The sequence below is a fragment of the Anser anser genome (assembly GCF_964211835.1).
Source record: "Anser anser genome assembly, chromosome: 3".
NCBI lineage: Eukaryota > Metazoa > Chordata > Aves > Anseriformes > Anatidae > Anser > Anser anser.
In genome coordinates, this window is record NC_139722.1 from 109,682,372 (window position 1) to 109,701,942 (window position 19,571).

Consider the following 19,571-nt stretch of genomic DNA (forward strand, 5'->3'; position numbering starts at 1 on the left):
GTTGCACTCCCCAGCCACCCTGAATGCAAATACTACTTGCTGACCCTTACAAGAGTGACTGCCAGCGCTGTACAGAAGCAATACCGTGTCTGATGGTGCCACTTCATGTGGAGCTAGTGGCTGCACGCTGTCTTAACAACACGTGGAGTATTCTGCTGAAGTGCTTTAATATCCCCCAGGATGACCAGGCCTTAAAACAGCTCTTTGCTAGACTCACAAAAACCAAGCGTGAGCATCCAGCTGTGCTGTTAGAGGAATGTGGTGCTACTGGTGTTGACCGACTCTTCTCCCAGCACCAAGGTGCAGGCAAGGTACAGCCTTTTGCAGGTGAGCACACTGCAGAGCCCATCCTACTGTACCTTTAGGCAGCCTTGGCACACCTTCGTGACCTTTTTCTGCCTCATGCAAGGATGTGTTGCTGTGAAACCACTTCTACATAAATGTGAATATCTTGAAAAATGCCCCCCTGAGCTTGAAGGCTACTTCTAGGCAGGTCCTGGGGTAGAGAGGGTTGCTCTGTTTCTGCTACCACCGCTGACAGCAGTGTTCTTTCACTTAAGGCACTCGCTGTTATTTGCAATTGCTATTACATCAAACAGCTCAGCTGTAGTGATGTTAAGCACCGCAAACAAGCCAAGTCAAAGAGAAGTAAATTCATCATCACTGTAGCATTCTTCACACACTTCTGTTACCAGTCTGTGCTTCCCCAGATCAAGGCTGTCTAAAAGCTTCCAAACAAAAAAAATCTTCCAGATGTATAAGGGGGGCAAGAGGAATACCACCCCCCCAGAAGTTCAACAGCAAGCACTATCAGCCATCCAAGGATCCATTTTTAATGGGCTGCAGCAGTCCATCTCAGCTGTTTTCCAGAGCTCAGGGGCTCCAAAGCCCCTCTTTCAGGGGAAACGGCCACTTTTTTCCTGCAGTTAATACATTCCAACCACAGCAGTCTGCACTGATCCAGCAAGTTACTCCAACTGAACTTTTACAGTATCTCATTTTAAGGGCTTTGGGTTAAACTGGAAGCAAATCAATTCCTGTTCAGCCAAGACTGACTACATCGGTGAAGTCTTGGTCAAAAATGTTGAGGTGAATTTCAACTGATTTAAAGAGCAGCTGCTTTCAGACATCATTATTACAAGAAGCAGCTAGGTAGCGGTATTTTTGTGACCAGAAAACATTCCCAGTATGGTTTTGCAGAAAAACACTCTGCTTTTCTTAGTGGAGGTGTCGGTTCCTCCTGTAAAATTTACCCTTTTCCCATGTCCCAGTGTGGACTGTAAACCACGTTATTTTCAACAAGAAAGCTCTCTGCAAACAGTCAAAAAAAAAAAAAAACAAAAAAAAAACACCTGTCAACAGCACGGCTGCCAAGTTGGTCTTCCAGAGATCAGCGCCGTGTTTTGAGACAATAAATACATAATAAAGACACCGACGTTACTTGGTGTGGTCTCAGGCAGTAGCAGACTGAGTTTTTACAGTGAGCTGTGCACACATCACTGCGTGGTCACAAGCTTTACAATCATACCAATGATCCGAGAGCCACGGGGGCACATGCATAAATCCATGCTGGGGTTCTTGATTTTATCCTGCAGCAACTGGTCCAGTTCACAGCGTAGCTCTTTCACCAGCTCGGCGACCTAGCACGTGTGGTAAAACGCAGAGGTGAGCGTAAGGCTCCTGAAATGCAGTTCCTGCACTGCACTGCCAGCATTCTCCCTTCTTTTGTTACCTGGTGAGAGGCAGCCACGAAGCGGATCCATCCGTCATCCAGAGAGATGACAAATTCTCCCTTCTGCAGCTGCATGTGAACCTGCCCGCCTCCGAGCAGGACCAGCGGGTACACGGACACCATGCTGCAGTCTCGGATGAACACGCGGCTGGTCTTGATCTTCTCGTGATACACCAGGTAGGGGCTCTCAAAGTGCCGAGTCTGGAACGGCAGAGCCCCAAAGGCTGTGGTTAACTATCGAGCACTTGTACACAACACCATTGTTACAGCACCACCTCTGTTTTGACCTGCTCGAGCAAATATGGGATTGCCTGCCTCTTCTAAAGCTGAGAGGAACAGCAAATGTACCTAAATGTGTCTGCATGATTAACAGACTCTCTCCAATCCATGAGAGCTGCCATCAACTTTGCCAATTATCCCTTGCTCCTTCCCCCTTTGCAGTGAGCATGTCAGCAATCAGCTAAGTTATCAGTTGCCTCAAGGCCCCAAATTCTTTTCATGCTATGGAGATTTTTATGTGTGCATTTGTTATGTTCTTCTTAAAACAAGCATGATGAACAGTTCAAAGCCTTTATAATCCCAGTTTACAGTTAATGATAAAAATCCCATGCTTTAAGCAAGTAATTTATAACCTGGAAAAGCACTGAATCATCAAAGATGGAGAGAGACAGACAGGCAAGTGTTACCATACATCATGGCAGAGATAGAAGAGCTCTTACCTAAAAATAGCTATTAAGCTAGAAAGAAAATTAACTAAATTTGAGGAGCCATGGAGAAATAGAGTATACCCATGGATTATGAATTATAGATTACAACTAATAAATAACAGTTGATGAAACAAAGCCTGAGGAGGGGAGGGGTTGGGTTACCTACATGTACAAAGTTGCTACACACACGCCATCTCAGTACAGAGGGAAAGCCAGGGAAAAGCATTGCAACGGCATTTCTGTGTGCAGCTTTGTAGACACAGTTATAGCAAAACATGCTCTGCATCTGCTAAGTTCCACTCCAGAAGTTGGAGTTTAACTGTGTGCCCAAGAGGATGCTCTTAACTCTGGAATACACCGTTATTTATAATCCTAGCAGGGGGGCTATTCAATCATGAATAATTTTTAAACATCAAAAGGGACCCTCGCTAATCTCAACTCTTCAAGTAAAGGTGATTTCTTTTTATAAAGACAGTGTTTGTAGAAAAAAAAAAATCCTGACCTGATAATTCACAGATGAAGGGTGAATGTGAACATAACCATCATTTTTGGTAACAAACTTCAGCTCCTCTGCTTTTGGTTGCATTTTGACCGCTCCTGTACTGGTCTTCTGGTATTTGCCCTCTGGCTTTTTCACCTGTAAGGTAGGACAAAAATTTGGAGAAGTCTACTGTACCAGAAAGCTGAATTCACCTTTTTTAACTTATGTTTTAATTTCATCAACAATAGAAATTCTCGAGTAGTAACAAGTCAAGTCACTAGAGACAGATGATACACTCCAGGTGCTGTCTAAACTCTCACAGTTCATTTGTAACCAGGATCTTACAAAAAAATGTAATTTAAAGTAGGTTCTTAACAACACTTGCTGCTGGCATATATGTGACACTGAAAGCTACTGCAGGAACAGCAACAGTATCAAGCAATACAAAGGGAATGTGGTGACCTGGCTCTGACACTACAAGCCGCAAACTTTTGGCAATCTAAACGGGGCTCAAGTCTGCCAGTCGGCCCACGCTGAAAGCCGGCAGTGTGGATGTGCTGCACAGCAGGAGCGTTCTTCTGAATGAAATGAAAGAACTTAAAGAAAAAAAGAAAGAAAAAGGCATTCTTTTACCTGGACAACGTTGGGATACAGCGCAGCACACAACATAGCTGAGATCAGCTTGATGTTCTCTGCATTCGAATTTGCCTATTAAGTTAATGCACAAATTAGGTATCCTATGAGTAAGTCAAAAGACAAAGCCCCATTTCTGGAATGAGTCAATCACTGAAACCAGTTTCCTTCTATAGCAGCACTGCTGTGTTTTACAGGGAAGGACCAGTTTTTGGTCCTAAGGTCTCAGGCTAGACTGAGGCTATCTTGCCCCCTCCATCAATTTGGAGCAAAATTGGAAAGAAACCACAAATTGTCCCAAAGCACAGTGAGGCACCACAGCTACCAAGCCTTTACCACCCATCACGTAGCCCTGGAAGATCTCTCAACGCAATTCTGTTCCCAAAATACGGTCTGCACTAACACTGACATTACCTCTTCTCCTGTGGCATCCAACACACCATCGCCTCCTTGGGACCACTTCCTCTCAATGTCCCGGGCTCTTAATCCCTCCTTCACAAACCCGATGTCAGAAAGCAGTTCTGTGAACTGCCTTTTCAGACTGGCAATTTCCTACAAACAGACAAAGAAAATTTGGTGATGTGTGACCCATGGAGGCAAGAGAGTCTTAACAAGTTCTCAGCTGAGGCACCAGAACTCCCCCTTGGCGTCTCAACCAGTACCTGCAGGAGGCAACAAAAACTGACTTACCTGAAGAACTCTTCCTGATAAGAAGTTCTCCCTGCAGTAGTTGTAGCTTGCTTGAGACCCCTCTTTGGTACTTAAACGCCATCCCTAATTGAGAGGATGGGGAAAACCTTAACTAAAATATAACAGCTTGAATTTCAGTACATCACAAACCTCTGACAGAGGCTACTGACTTTTAGCTCACCTTATAAGCCTGGAGAAGAGCCAGGTAGTCGCTGTTTCCTACTGCAAACTCTAACTTCTTTTTGTTTGCTTCTTCCCTTTTGTCCCAAGGGGACACCTAGACAGGCAGTAACAGATTAATCCTCTCACTCTCCTCACAATGCAGACATGGCATCCCAAGAGCTGCATGGTACACCACCTCTGGTAATTTGACAGCAGCTCACAGGTCAGCCCGAAAATTGTCCCCGTAGACAACACAAAGTAAGAGGCGTTCAAAAATGCCCAGTCAACAGCAGAGTACCTAAGCGCGTTGCCCTGCCTAACCCCAGGAGATCCAAAGGCAAATTTGTGATTGAGCACTTCACAGAAAATATTAACTCATGGCACACGGCCGAAGCGCCAAGGTGAAAAATACAATTTGAAAAATCTTAGCAAGTTAGTGGAGCCGAAGCTCATATAAGAATGCTTGTAATAGAGAAGAGCACAGCAAGTCTAAAATCCACTTGAGTCAGAGAGAAGGTGACAGTAACTTGGCAAATTCAAGAAGCTGGGACTAAGTTATTCTGTTTCAGAATACAGAGACTTATATAATGCCTGGACTTACAACGCTGTACAAAATCTCTTAGAAGCATAAGGAAAACAAAATGCAATTTAATAACTAGAACAATCTATTCCCATTTCTTTCACAACTATCCTTAACATAAACTACTTGCACTCCTAATGATAGCAAATCAAAACCTTAACAAAGTCTGATTTTTCACGCAAGTCCACATTGCAACAGAAGATTAACAGTAAGAGCACCTGTAAGCACAGCGGCTAACTCAAAAAGCCTAAGTGAGAGTGAACATACAGAAAGATCGAATCTGAACTCTGTATTCATAGCTCAGACGTGCCAGCTTCATTATCTTCACTATTTTGTCATTATTTCTAACGGCTTCTAACATTCACTTTCAATTTTTACACTAAATCTGGGCACAACGGCTTGGCTGTACTTACTCATTCAGATTAAAACTAATCCCCACATTGTTCCTACTGCTCACTCACAGATAACGTTCATGTCACTGTTGCATGATTTTGTTCATCTGCTTATAACGACTTTTAACAAGCAATGCGTTAACATACAAACAAGGTAGGCTAAAAAGAAGAATTAAAATGCTCAAGTGTTGTATGCGGCCAGTTTCAACAGCATTCACTGTTGTATGAAAGCACTGCTTTCAAAGCCAGGAGCGTGGTTAAGATTACTTACGAAAGGTGACTTGAACGCCAGACTGGCCGCTATAGTTAGTGCAGGATCCAGGCAGCGGAAGATGGTGCCAAACAGCATGAGTTTGCCGATCCTGACATCAACGGGCAGGGAAGCCAAGTGATATCCCAAAGGGGTGAGCTTTTCGTCTGGAGTTAGCGCTCCCAAGTCTTGTAGTCGCAGCTTTGATGCCCGCAAAGACTCAGTTCTAGGGGGCTCAATTAGTCGTGATAAGACAGAGTGAAGACTCTGTGCAGAAAACATCTCCAGAATCTTAATTCTTAAGGAGGGAAAGAAATTAAAAAGAAAAAAAAAAAAAGCAGCTTAGTTCTGTACACAGGACACACGAGCAAGGGTTTATCATAAAACACACTTCTAAGGGAGAATGTAATGTATGGAGACAAACATCTACTGTGGGTCTGGAGTACAGGAACCCAACCGTCTTCTCAGGTGACGAGAGACCTTTTTATTTTTCTTATTTATTTTTCTTATTTATTTTTCTTATTAGACCTTGTCTAATAAGAGCTAAGGACTGAAGAAGGATCGGGAGACCTGGGGGAGCATACAATTAGATCTCTGGATGCAGAAGCCACGTGATAGCAAGATCAGGAGAACCTGACATCTCCAGAGCAAGTCTCTTGGTTTCCTGATTCTAGAAACTACTTGGTAACAGATGCTCCCTGCGGTGGAGAAAGGACATTCTGCACCCTGGCTCTTCTAGGCAATAGAGGAACTGCTAACAGCTCACCTTAGACAAAGCTGCTCCAAGGGCACTCTCTGTATTTCTGGTAACTGCTCTTTTATGAGCTGATGGTTATAGTGGTGGCTACTGAAAAGATGAAAGCAGACACCTGAGGCTACACGGCCCGCTCGACCTTTCCTTTGCAGAGCATTGGCCCTGGACACAAATGTGTCTTCCAGACTTTCCATTCCTTTGCTTGGGTCATATCTAGAGGAGAGCAAGAAACAGGTTTACATTCAGGAGCACGGAGTGAACAAGCTGGAGCTCAAGCAGACGGATGCTGCCAACTTCTGTATGGATACGGTTCCCACCCATCGCTTTGGATCTGGGTCCAGACTGGCTCCCCCACTTTGCAGCAGCTTTCTGGAGATCAAGCTCCCCTAAGTTTTTCCCAGCTCTTTGGAAAGCTGAAGTATGCAGCTCAAGGCACAGAGCAGGAATGAATCCCAGTACCTTTTCTCTTTCATTTTTCCAGAATCAATCACATAGACCACATCGTCAATGGTGACAGATGTTTCTGCAATGTTTGTAGAGATGATGATTTTGATAACTCCTGCAGGAGGCCTGAGGAACACAGACTGCTGTTCTTCACTGGACAGCGAAGAATGAAGCGGATAAACAACACACCTGGAGGAAAAGTATGAGAGCACGCTCAGTTCATCTTCAGCTTTTTCCCTCCTGGGAACTGTCTGCCTGTACGTACTTTTGCACAAGATACTGCACACAGCCATTCAAAGAACAGCAAACTACTCTGCCGTATCACCTTTAAACACGTTCTAATGGAAGGTGGAGAAATTTTCAGAAGGGAAAGGTCTCGGAATTGAGATGAACAAAAATTCTCTTTTGAAGAGCCCAGAACATGCCATTTGTAAGGCCAGGCTGGAAGAAATCACTCCAGTCAACATTGCCACAGACATCTGTGTGACAACAGTTTAGACAAAGAGATCCAGTTACACCTCCACGTAACAATCTAACGCCAAATACAACCACAATAACAGCTGAAGGCATTTCAGCAAACCTTCTGCAAGAGAACAAGAGCTGAGGTGAAGTTTTCAGCAGTTCCCTGGATCTTGCAGAGCACAGAGTGGAGAACACTCAGCACTAGGATCTCTGAGAACCACAACTTAACCAGATTAATAAAAACTGACACCTTTCAACTTCCTGAGCTGAGGAGAAAAAACAAACAAACAGAACAAGTCACTATGATAGTAGAATAGGAATTACCTTGACTGGGACCTTCATATCACAAACTCATACATTTAATAACCTTTATTTGTCCCCGGATAAAGGTAGGCTTTGTGCAGGAAGCCACTCTTTATTTACGGGTAAAGACTGATAATCTGGGAGCTTTTCTGCCTTACCTATTGCTGTGCCTGTTATTAAAAAGGGCGTTAGACTGGAGCTGCTCATAAAGCATCTTGATTTCTGCTAGACCAGGCAAAAATACCAAGACAGCACCTAAATATGTCAATTTAAAAAATAAAAATAAAAATCAGTCAACAGAAATGACAGCATATGTTGTTATTAACATGCAGAAGGCCCAAGGCAAAACTCCAGTTTTGGCAGTTATTGTACAAGAAGCGTATGGGCTGCAACAATTCCTCATCAAAGACTTTCCAAAGCAGACAATTCTCTCATCTTCCCCATCCTATGCATAGCAGGGGCTTTGTTACTCAGACAGAACTTTTTTTTTCCCCAAAAGTGATCAGTGAATACAGAAACTTTGCATGCAAAACATTAGCTTGGGGCCGTCCACAAGCACACAGCCTCCATGAATCTACTTCTGTTTTTCCCTCAAGGACAGTGAAATTACCTGGGGGGTACGAATGTTTACCAGCAACTATCCACTCCAGCAAGGCTTCAATTAATTCCAGATTAACCTTGTCCAAATCCATGACAGACATTGTTTTCAACACTGTCTTGTTAACCCCTGGGGAAAAAGAAATAAAACACATGGTTAAGTCCATCTCTCATAAAGCACACATGCTGGATACACTGAACCACTGTGGCTGCACAGCCAGCCGCACCTTGGCTTAAACAGTATCTTGCTGAGACTAGGCAGAGGTAGCCTCGTAAGTCACCCAGGGTGTCACATTCCCCCTGTTGTGCTTTCCCCTGTTCCAGCTCTTCCCTTCTTTTCTCGTGCCTTACCAGGGCTCACACCCGCCCTGCACAGAGCCTAGACCAGGATTTATCTACCAGCAGAACGACACGTGCACATTCTAGCGGTAAGAGGAGATGAAAGCCTTCATACAGTCGTCTACTGATACCTTCAAGACTACATTCTCAAGCTCTCTCTTCTCCCTTCCAGTGTTTCTTACACCAACTCAAAACCAGACCAATTCCATTCCCGTTCTGAGATGCTGACTGTTCAGCAGGAATCTGAAGAGCAATCGAGAGCAATGACTCTCGCTCATTACCACTGGGAAGCTCACCACAAGGGTGTGCAGAGAGGAGCTCTTCAGGACTAAGCACAGGGATTATTGTGCTGTAGAGAGTGTGTGAAGTTAATGGAAAGGTCTCCCCCTCTCATTAAGCCTTTCGCAGAATGGCTTCTTTTCTCAAGGAAGGCTTGTGATAATGAAGTGATCTCGTTGGTGCTTGAGGAAGATGCATGCTGTGCTTTATGTAAAGCTGCTTCGGCAAGAACAGGTAAAGAGGAGAAAGTGAAAGTCAACCAGGCATCTGAAAAAAAAGGTAGCTGAAAATTGTCCCTTTTCAGATGTTTAAAACCAGTTTGCAGCCAAGATGTTTGTTCTAGTTTAAGAGAATGGTTTCCTTTTTTTTTTTTTTTTTTTTTTAAGCTGACAGGAGGTTTCTAATTTCACCTAGAAAGTAGCAATCTGCTTAATTTCACCACCATGGAACTCTGAATAATATACATGCAGTCAGCATACAATATTATATGCTAGCATACCATGCTGTTGTACAAATATTATACGCCAATTTATTAGATTTAAGGAGCTCACCTTTATATCGTGTCAGAAGCTGCTTCAGAGTTAATTTTTGGTCTGGGTCTGAATCCTTGACAGCTGTGTCAGTGGCTTCCAGAAGGCCAGCACGTCTCAGATCCTCCTCTACTTCTTCAAATGCTGTTCTTCTGTGTCTTCCATTCAGTTTGTTTTCTTGCTTTATCTTGCGCCTGTAGGGACTGCTGTCCTCTAAAACATACCTGAACAGCAGAAGAATGTTCAGTGGCAAAGAAAGAAGCCTAACAGTCTCGACGTAATAATTAGCTACAGAGATACGGTATCAAAAATATACCAAGTTCCTCTCAGTTTTATTTAAAAGGCAGCTGCAAAACCAGAGGGAGTAAAAAGACTGGGAATTTTACTTCACACTTATTTCAATTCATGCTACTGCTCCACCTCCATTCTAAGGACAGGAAAAGCAATACTTCTGAACTGGATTCAATTTTACTGGTGGAAAGGCATGGGTAAGCAAGCTGTTAACTCCCTGTGTAGCTCAAGTATTTGGTAGCTTTGACTTTAGGGCAAGGGAGTTCCAGAATAGACTGATGGTCAAAAAAACCTGATCACTTGTAGTGCAACTCTCTCTCTTCTGAGCACTGACATTTTTAGCCAGCCCTGGGGGTAAAAGGAGAGGTGTTCTGCCATACTGGGATGTTAAGTCTTTTAAAAGCTGTCATGACAAATACTAGGACCGCAAATGTGATCTTAATAGCTAAGCGGGCAGCTCAGAGCAACAATCTGCAAATAATTTACAACAGCTGATCAATTTACTATCTCAAATATCTGAGCTGCTGGGACTCTCCAGTAGCTACAGCTGATAACAGAAATCACTGTCTCACTTTCTGCTGCAAGATGAGGCTTACAAATGGGAACTGTTTGGTACCACGCATCTTTCACCTTCAGTGCTGGAATCTAACTTCACATTTCTTGTGCTTGCCGATGTCTAACCACCACCGAAACAAGAGTGGATGAGAAGTCTGTCAATACACAGGCACTGACAAACTCCTCACGGCAAAGTTCACTTATTCTTGAGTGCTTACGTAGTATCTAATTTAGAAAGGCTTTTTGGCATAGGCATAGACCCCACTGAAGTATAAGAAGTATCTTTTACAGTCAGTGCTTTAGCAGAACTCCAGGACTGCAGGTGATGGGGAAATTTGAGAGGATCTCATTTTTAAATTTACGTACAGATCTAGTGCAGTCTCAAAGCCAACCATGCAACCTCAAATACCAAATACATCCGAGAACATTTGGCAATTCCATACCTCGTCATTGCAATCACATCTTCCAGAAAAAACTGATCCACAGGAAACGTTCGACCTAAAAGGAAACGCAAGAATAAATCTACATGCCACACAACACCCACAGAAGAGTGAAAAGACAAAAGATGACCCTTATTTCACACAGGTTATTATTTTACACACTGGCCTCACAGCTTTAATCCCTACTCCACCTCTGTGACCGAAGAAAACGAACGGGGGACTCTCTGTCTGTACTGTGCTCTTCACTGTAATTTCTGTCTAAAGCAAGCAGTGTATGTTTTCCAAGCATGGTTTGGTGACAGGCACACACACTGTCAGAGGAGGGCTGATACGCTTATGGGAAGTTTCAGCTGTGGTGAAATTAGCTCAGGGAACCATGCCATGTGTATCTTGTCATTTTTGGCTTTTTGGGAAGGATATTCTGCTGGTGTAAAGCAAGCACCAAAAACACTCAATTTCCAAGACTTTTCTCATAAATCTCATGAGTCTTTCCTTCTAAGCGCTTGTAATCATAGTTCTTGTAGAAATCCTCATCTTGCCACTTTACAAAATTAGCCCTTGTCTGAAGTCTGAGTTAAAATGATCTTTTTACTATTCACCACTGATTTGCACAGGAATAAAAAACACCTCACAAGCAGAAAAACTGAAACCAAACCTCTAAAACAACAAATGTTGACAAGATAATAAAAATGACTGTTTTCACCTGGTATGTTAATAATTGGACAGGAGTGAAAGTACTGAGAAAAAAGCTCTGCATTCAAGGTGGCACTCATTAGTATAATGCGCAGGTCTGGCCTCTGAACCATTATATCCTTCAAAACCAGCAGCAAGAAGTCACTGAAGAAAACAAGCAAAAAGACATTTGAATTTCTCCAGTGTTAGCTTTTAGATCTCCTTTTATCCTCCCTATTCTCTCCACTTTCACAGTGTTTTCAACAGCACAGCAGTACCATCAGATCAACAACATGAGCTTCTCAGAATGGATGGAGGCTAATAATGCAGTATATTAACGGAAGCCAATCTGCTTATTTTCTGGCTTTTCCTTACTAGAGGGTAAGGATTACTTGGCAAATTTATTTAAACAATGAAAAGCTCTGGTTACATTATAAATTAATTGCAATAATGACAAGAGCACTAGATAACAAACTAACTGAAAGTAATAAATGAGTCATTTTTGCTCCTTCCCTACTGGAAGAGCCTCTTGAACTTATCCACTCTTCCCTGCTCACTGTATTTTCCCCTATATATTATAGCTTTTGTGGCATGCCTAGAGAACAGGCTTCCAAATGATTTTAGATGAGAAGAAAGAAGAAATCTTGAGAGATGCACATCCTTTCACGAGGCTAAAATACAACCTGAGCTGTAGAGTAACAGGTCACAGTCAAAGTCTCCTCAGAACCCACTGCATTTCAGTGTTTCACAAGGAAAGCATCAAAGAAAAGGGCCCTTGCCACTTAGTTTTCAGAGAGAAAAAAAAGCTCCCAAAAGGAGGAATGTGAAGAATTAAGGTATTTGGTAAAAGCTGAAACGAAGGAGGAATAAGAAGCAGACAACTGTGGTTAAGAAGTTACAGACCTCTCCAGCCCTATTCAAAACTTCTTTTCAACAGCACTGCCAGGTACTGGCAGATTGGAAGCACAGAAATTAAGAGAGATGTGCTTTCTTTGCAAACTGCTACAACACAACATCCTGTTGCCCCAAAACAAAAACCTAAAACCGGACTCCTCCCACTACCCCACATTACTGCCACGAATGACTTCAGATGCTTGGATCTTAATCACCTTTATCCTTCTGATTGCGTTTCTTCATTTTGCTTACGGGATAAAAGATTATTTACCTTTCTTCCGTTCGTTCGTGAACTTCATCGACAATAACATGCGTGATTCCCTGCAGTGTCAGATCTCCTTCCAGCCTTCTCAACAGCACACCAGTAGTGCAGTACAACAGTCTGGTAGCTGAGGACTGGAAAGGTGAAACAAAGCACTTGGTTGAACTTTGCACAACTTAATATAGTGCAAAGAGAGCGCCACTGTAAAGTGTTCAGTTTCAGCTGACTGCCAGCTATGACAAACGGGAAACATACAATTCTTGCTGGAGACAGAACCGGACAATTTTTCTTTGATGACTATACCTTAAGAGTATCTGCTTCTTACCTAAGAGCATTGCTAACTATAACATGTAAACAAAGAAATCTGAACTGTTTTTCCTTTGGAATTTGCTTTGTGATAAAAAAACTCAGATCTCTGTCCCTAGAAAGATTCAATGAATCTGAGCATGCAATTTTACACATATTTCTTGGAAAAAAGCAATCAGCTGGAATGAAGATAAAATTTCACTTCCAGGACACCGGTTTAAATTCAGTTCCTCCTTCTGGTTGACTGATGCTGTAAGCTTCAATCTCCACTTGGAGACAAATGGGAACAGAGATGTGGAAATGAAGTCAGCAGCCTCAGACAACCTTTCCGAGGACAGAAGTATTACTCATACCCTCAGACCCTTCATCCACAGTCTCAACAGAAACAACACGACAAGTCACAGTACTTCCACTCTCATTCTGTAAAGCGGACCATGCAAATGGGGATGAAATAAAACAAGATGTATTTTACAATATAATATAAAACAGCTGATAAACACTTGCTGATCTTACTATATAGTGGATACAGGACAGAGATTCTGTATGCTAGACAAACACCACACATGTTTTAATAGAACTAAATGAAAAGCCAACAAGCAAAGCATACATGCCTTTACGCTTTCTAGGCGGATCTGATATCCGACAGTCAGCCCAATCCGTTCTGTTCTTTCTTTGGCTACACGTTCAGCCACTGAAATGGCAGAGATCCTGCGAGGCTGAGTACAGATGATGTTTGCAACTTTGTTTGGAGAACCTTGCAGTGAAGCATCCAAAATAAACTGAGGAATCTGAGTGGTTTTCCCACATCTGCATGACAAAATCAGGCATCAATTAAAAGCAAACAAACAAATAAACAAACAATAAATATCTTCCACCCACATCGATTAAGATGACTGTATTCCACTTGAAATTTGTTTCGTTAATGTCGTATTTTATACAAACCTTGTCTATGATTGCTGTCACTGGTCATGGATGAACTACAACCCTAGCCTTTTCAAGACACGGCTACGTGTTGCATTCTTCTGTGTATAGTTTGATACATGAAGTCTGTTATGTACAACCACACCCTTACCCTGTCATGCCGCTCACGACAAGAACTTGGTAGCTCTTCATGAAATCAAGAATGGTTTCTCTTTCTTGCCATGCAGGGAGCTTCTGTCTTTCATGCAACATGGACTGGAAGCGTCTAGAAGACTGATACACAGAAAACAACATAGAAAAAATGGTACTTGTGGACAGTCCTGCCCTAGATTCAACGATTTTATATGTTAACAGTCCTGGCTTTAATCTGACTTCCTGCATACAATAACCCACCATTTCTTTTCCTTGCATCATGTTTTTCTACGAAGTAGAGCAAAAGGATACATTCTAAAAAGCCAAACTGCTGCTGCTGTTATTCTCAGAAGTACTGAATGTATCTTAGCAAGCAGAAGTACTCTGAGCAATCTTCTACCAAGGTATACTCAGATAAAAGCTCCCAGATAAAAACTGCAATTGGTTTTTCTTTTCTAACTCTGACAGCAGCAAAACTCAGCTTTGCAAGATTCCTTACTGGTTGCTCAAAGGCAGCAGAATTGTATTGATGAACTTGCAGCTTCTGCATCAAGACCAAGATGCAGAATGAATTGTTAGCTGAACTACTGGAAGATGAGCAGCACGGTAGTAAGAAAACAACTGGAGTGAAACAGCAGCTCCTTGTTTTAATATTTATTTCTCTAAAGCAAGCATGAAAACAGGTATTCTGTTCTGTATACTATACCTTTTTCAGCCGAAACTGCGTGCAGAGTTTAACATTTTCATTATACAGAGACTTTGCTTGCACGTCATACTTTCTGGAAAGTTTTTTCTTGAGGTTCACGTAACTCTCATTCTCCACGACAACTTGTTCAGGCTCATCTTCCTCCTCCTCTTCTGCCACTTCTTCTTCCTCCTGAGGCTCTGTCACTGTTGAGGCTTGAGACAGAGAACATACAGTTAGGTATTCTTATTATGAAGATACATGACCCCATCAGCACTGTAGAGAAAAGACACACATTCCAGGAGCATTTTCAATAAAGAATGCTGCTAGGCAGGAGATGAGGATCTACAGGACAGTTTTTGACACGCATTTAGTTCAACACTACCAGCAAAGCTCCCCTCACCCTGTCAAACAAAGCACAACTTCTCCAGCTCCATTCCACTTGTCACTGCACCTGCACCAGCGCTGCTCTGCAGCACCATGGTCTGGGTGGCTGCGTGGTGAACCTGACTGGCAACATTTTGCCTTCCTGAGTGTTTTTCATCCACTGCAGCTCCCCTCTCCAATCCACTGCATGACCACTTCTATGCAGCACAATACTGCGATGGCAACGCCAGCCTAAACTAATTAAAACTACGCTTTAAGTGGTAGGCCACTGCCAAGTACTTTTAAACCAAGGCTGAAACTGGACCAGACACTTTGGTTCCTACTGTGTATCAAATTTCTATTTTTCTGTGGAGCTGTTAAAAAAAAAAAAAGGAATAATCTGTTTTCACTATTCAGGTGCTCTAAAACGTGCTGCTGTTATTCTCACAAGCTCTCTTTAAACAAGTTTGCCTTAGATAAAACAGCTTTGGAATTGACAGCTAGGTCATCTATGCTATGAAGTTGCTTGTCAGCCTGCCATAAAAGACAGAGCGCTGCAACTCTCCCCCTAAAAAAAAAAGTACCAAGAGAACCAATGCAGACTTGTTTGCAACATTTACTCAGCTTTACATCCAACTTTACAAAATTAATTGTGAGGAAGGGTTGGTAATCGTATTTTTTCTTCTAAAAAGATGCTTCTCAATTGGTGAGTAGCAGATGCACAAAAGCTTGCAAACAACCTGCCCCACTCCCTTCCAAACACACAGCACGCCAGTCTTGGTGAGCTCACATCCCACCTCTCAATGGCTTTTTAATCGAGCGTGTGGGAACAGGCCTCGTTCACTCTGCCAACCTGAAGTCATTACTTCTACACCCCTTTAGCTCACTTCTTGCCAGCAGAAAACCCTTCTGCTGCAGCTTTATTAAGAAAGGGACTTCCTGCAGCACAGGCAGATTATAGATCTGGCTCACCACATGACCTTAATTCCAGAAATAGATTTGGAAGAGGCGCCTGATTCTGCTCCTTGCGTTCTCCTTTTTTTTTTTTTTTTTAACCCAGAACCCCTAGAGGGAAATTTGGTGTACCTTCTGACATTTGGTTTGAAGCAGACGTCCTCTCTGCATGTAGCTTTCCTGGAGGCGTTGCCAGCAGGGACACTGGAGGAGTGCTGTATTTGTGGTGAGTATTTTCAAGTAACTCGCTTATTTCAGATTCATCTTCTAAGCAAGTCACCAACGCGTATACCACAGGTTCGTGAGACTCTGCAGCTACCAAGGCCTTCCCAAAAAGGAATTCAGCAATGTGCAATCGACAGGCGAGAGGTAGATTCTCATCAGTGGAATAAAATGCCACAAGAGGTGCCTGCAGTGGATACTTGTTTTCTTCAGGAAATCTTACTTCAAGTTCATATATGGGACCATCACTGTTAGTTCTGAGATGAGAATCATCTACAGAGTTCTTGGCTGATCTCAGTGGGTGGTTTGGAGGGAATTCATGTCCGAATCTGCATTTTGAACCAAACTTGCAGCCTCCTTGGAGATAAAATTTACATATTTCTTTTGAAGTCTGCTTTGCTGTGTCCCTCGTACAACCACCCTTTTGTTTAGATTTGCTGAGCCTGTTCGTTAGGTATTCCAGTTCCAATCCAAAAGTCCAAACTCTGTTTTGAATTCTTTCTACAAATTTTTCTCCATAGATTGACCGGAGGACAAACGCCTCTTCTTGTCTCTGTTCTAAACATTCTTCTCGACTGGCCTGAGCAGCTGCTGTAGAAACCTGCATCTTCTCTCCATATCTCTCGGCAAAGCACTGCAGCAGCAAATGCTCCAAAGACGCCCCAATATTACCATTGCAGGATCTCAGTACGGTCCTACAACGCTCACTGTCAAAACCGTACCTGCAACAAAACAGAGACAACGTGGCAACAAGTGAGTGACAGACTACGAAACAAAATAACCACAGATCTCCTTCACTAGGCTGGCAGTAAGGAAGCATCTAAGGCATGAGATCCTATTGCTACTACTGAAAAAACAGAACTCCCACAGTCTGTTGTTTATAAGGTAATAAATTAGTTTATGGGGCAACTGTCTCGCATCTCAGAATGTAGCACATAACAGTTACATGGCTGTATTTCCCACTTGAACTGTATAAATAAAGCTCTTCAGAAAAAAAAAAACTGAGTCCTCTCACATAGAAAATGCTCGCAAACAAAGAAAAAATAGTTAATAAATGTTCATATCTGAGCAAAATCGATGAAGAAAGATTACAAGTTTTCCAAATTATACCTATCTGAAGAAACATACATAACAGCAATGCTTCCTAAGCTTTCCCTAATACCGGTTTCATGATCTTAGAGGAAGAATTGAAAAAAAATCACTGTAAAAATGATAGAATGATTTATTTTCATAAAACCATTATTTCAAGTTCATCCAGTTGAGGATCAAATTTGCAGGAAATACAAGCCTAGCAGTTCAGCACATGGAACTTCCCTGGAGTCAAGCGGAGTTCCAAGCACTGAGGGCTTACAGTGCTGAGACTAACGATTTACCTCTTCGGGATACCAGTTATTCACTGAAAAGACTCACCTGGAGAGTTTGTGCACAGCAAACGCAGACACTTCACTTTCCACAATTTTGTGCTCAGCTGCCTCAGCAGAAGACCTTGGCGTTACGTCAGAAACTTCCTGATCTGCTGACCAGCACTGTTCATCATCAAGGTAATCAGGTTCGTCATCGTCTTCTCCAGAACCAGCTACTCTGATAAAAAAGAGTTATCAAATTAAAATGAAATAAGAAAAAATTGTATTGCTGAATAGACAAAAAATTATTCCCCTCTAATTTTAAATCCTCTACTCAAATGGGGAATTCTACTATTCCTTTCCCATAGTTAATATTGTAGAGGAACAGAGTGGACGTGAAATCACAGGATTTAAGATAATATTAAAAGTTAAGGGGTAAAAAAAGAACACTTTTTATTTCTACCAGTGTGCCTATTAAAGCGTCTAGAAGAACTGCCTCTGTTTAAACTAACTCTGATTCAGGAGCCAGATCCTGCCCTTGAAGCTCCCGAAGAAGTTCCTTCACTCTTCTCTGATTCTCTGTTGTCATATGTATGGTCTGCAGAGGCATTTTGGCTTCAGGTCTCTGTTTCGTTTGCCCTCCTCTTCTGGCAGAGGCACTTGATCTGAAAATTAAAATTAAAACAGAACACAACAATGAGTTATTTGCCTGGTTCAAAGGATGCTGACTGAATAGGTATGTGAAGCTGAACGTTAGCATCCAACTCTGTCTTTCAAAGCAGGAAAAGGAAAATAGGACACTTCTGTCACCTAAGGAGTGTTCAGTTGGGTTCATTCTTACACGACCAGGATGTGTACACCTGTGTCTGTGCACAAACAGACGCATATATGGAGTTTATCCTATGCCACATGCAAAGTGATTTAGTAAACACTTTGCAAGGTTGTGCTCTTCTCAGACTAAGTACAGCCAAGTATTTCTAAGACAGATTGGTCACAATACATTCTGGATACCAAATTAATTTTAATCGTTCAGCTTCTTCTTTGGAATACAAAGAAATGAATATCCCATGTTTATTAGTGCCTTCTGATCAAATATGTTTTGAAATAATTTCATGGGCAAAGAAGAAAATCAGAGCTTCAAATCTTATTTTTTTTTTTAAAAAAAGAGCTTTCCCAGCTATAAAATGTTAAAAATTTAATCAAAAGATGCATGTAAAAATTGCTTCATTCTGAAACAGCTTCAGCATCCATTCACTGTTCTGCATATTCAAACACCTACAAATTAACAAAGGACCTGGTTTCCAGCCTTGGCTCCTCGAACAGACAAAAATCATCTCCATCGTCCCAGATTTTGGTTGAACACTTCCTATTTCCTCCAAGTTGAGACTTGTTCGAACGGCCACTGCTGCTTCCTCCTCTCCCTCTTCCTCCTCCTCCTCCCCTCTTCCTTTTCTCCTCCTCCTCCTCTCCCTCTTCCTCCTCCTCTGTTGGGCTTTCCTCTTCTCTTTGCTGCTGAACTCATGTTCTCCTGCTGAGGAAGAGAAAAAAATAGCCCTTGTTATGAATAGTTATGAAGATGATTTAGCATGTCATAACTGAGCACACATCATTTGATCTTCCATGTGATGAGAGAACAACCATTCTCAAACCACATTTAATCACCTCAGGTATTTGTATGCACCTGAAGCAACGTACATTCCTCCAGAACAAGTGGTTTTAGAAAACAAAAGGGCTCCTAATCTTTCTCACAGCTGTTCTGACTGCAGGTCCTCTGAAAAAATACGGAAGAGCCTACCAGCAGCGCTGCCTAGCCCTGGCGCTCCGGTTATGTCACTCCGATGGCATTTCCTCGGACATGGCAGTGCAAAGGGCAAACCTTGAGGGGATCCTCCACAGCAGAGAGCAGCCTGTGCCCGGATACCTTTCACCCTGGGCGTTCGCAGGGCTGGGAGTAAAATCCTGAAGGGAGGCTGAAGGGAGGCTGAAGGGAAGGGTGGGATGGTGATGGTCCTCAGGGTCCCCTCCGGCCCCAACCACCCTGCGCCTCCCCCAGAGCGGTGTCAGGGCAGCTCCGGGCCCTGTGGCAGGGGCTCGCCCCCAGCCCCTCGGCCTCCATCCCCCTTCCCCTTCCCCTGTCCCCCCCCCGCTCCCCATTCCTCTCCTCACCGCCCCGCCGCCGCTGCCCTGACCTGG

General features: G+C 42.8%; 1 protein-coding gene across 3 annotated transcripts; it reads right to left on the reverse strand.

Annotated features, from left to right (window-relative positions):
* Nucleotides 1-1,445: 1,445 nt before the first annotated feature.
* DHX57 (DExH-box helicase 57) lies at nucleotides 1,446-19,506 on the reverse strand. 3 transcript variants are annotated; one of them, XM_083831691.1, is made up of 24 exons: nucleotides 19,255-19,506; nucleotides 18,673-18,909; nucleotides 17,891-18,043; nucleotides 17,446-17,616; nucleotides 15,946-16,757; nucleotides 14,515-14,708; nucleotides 13,828-13,949; nucleotides 13,367-13,562; nucleotides 12,459-12,583; nucleotides 11,325-11,458; nucleotides 10,625-10,679; nucleotides 9,357-9,559; nucleotides 8,201-8,317; nucleotides 7,749-7,845; nucleotides 6,841-7,014; nucleotides 6,394-6,594; nucleotides 5,649-5,925; nucleotides 4,425-4,520; nucleotides 4,244-4,327; nucleotides 3,968-4,105; nucleotides 3,554-3,628; nucleotides 2,942-3,076; nucleotides 1,733-1,933; nucleotides 1,446-1,640 (listed from the first exon to the last, which is right to left on the reverse strand). In XM_083831691.1, the coding sequence occupies exons 3-24, from the start codon at nucleotides 17,986-17,988 to the stop codon at nucleotides 1,497-1,499; spliced, it is 3,849 nt and encodes a 1,282-aa protein (XP_083687817.1). In that variant the 5' UTR covers nucleotides 17,989-18,043; nucleotides 18,673-18,909; nucleotides 19,255-19,506; the 3' UTR covers nucleotides 1,446-1,496. The 3 variants fall into 3 exon arrangements, 2 of the variants coding, with proteins under 2 accessions (XP_083687817.1, XP_083687818.1); XM_083831692.1 differs by lacking the exon at nucleotides 19,255-19,506 and having other exon boundaries at nucleotides 18,658-18,873; XR_014582576.1 differs by lacking the exons at nucleotides 1,446-1,640; nucleotides 1,733-1,933; nucleotides 2,942-3,076; nucleotides 3,554-3,628; nucleotides 19,255-19,506 and having other exon boundaries at nucleotides 4,244-4,350; nucleotides 18,658-18,848.
* Nucleotides 19,507-19,571: the final 65 nt, after the last annotated feature.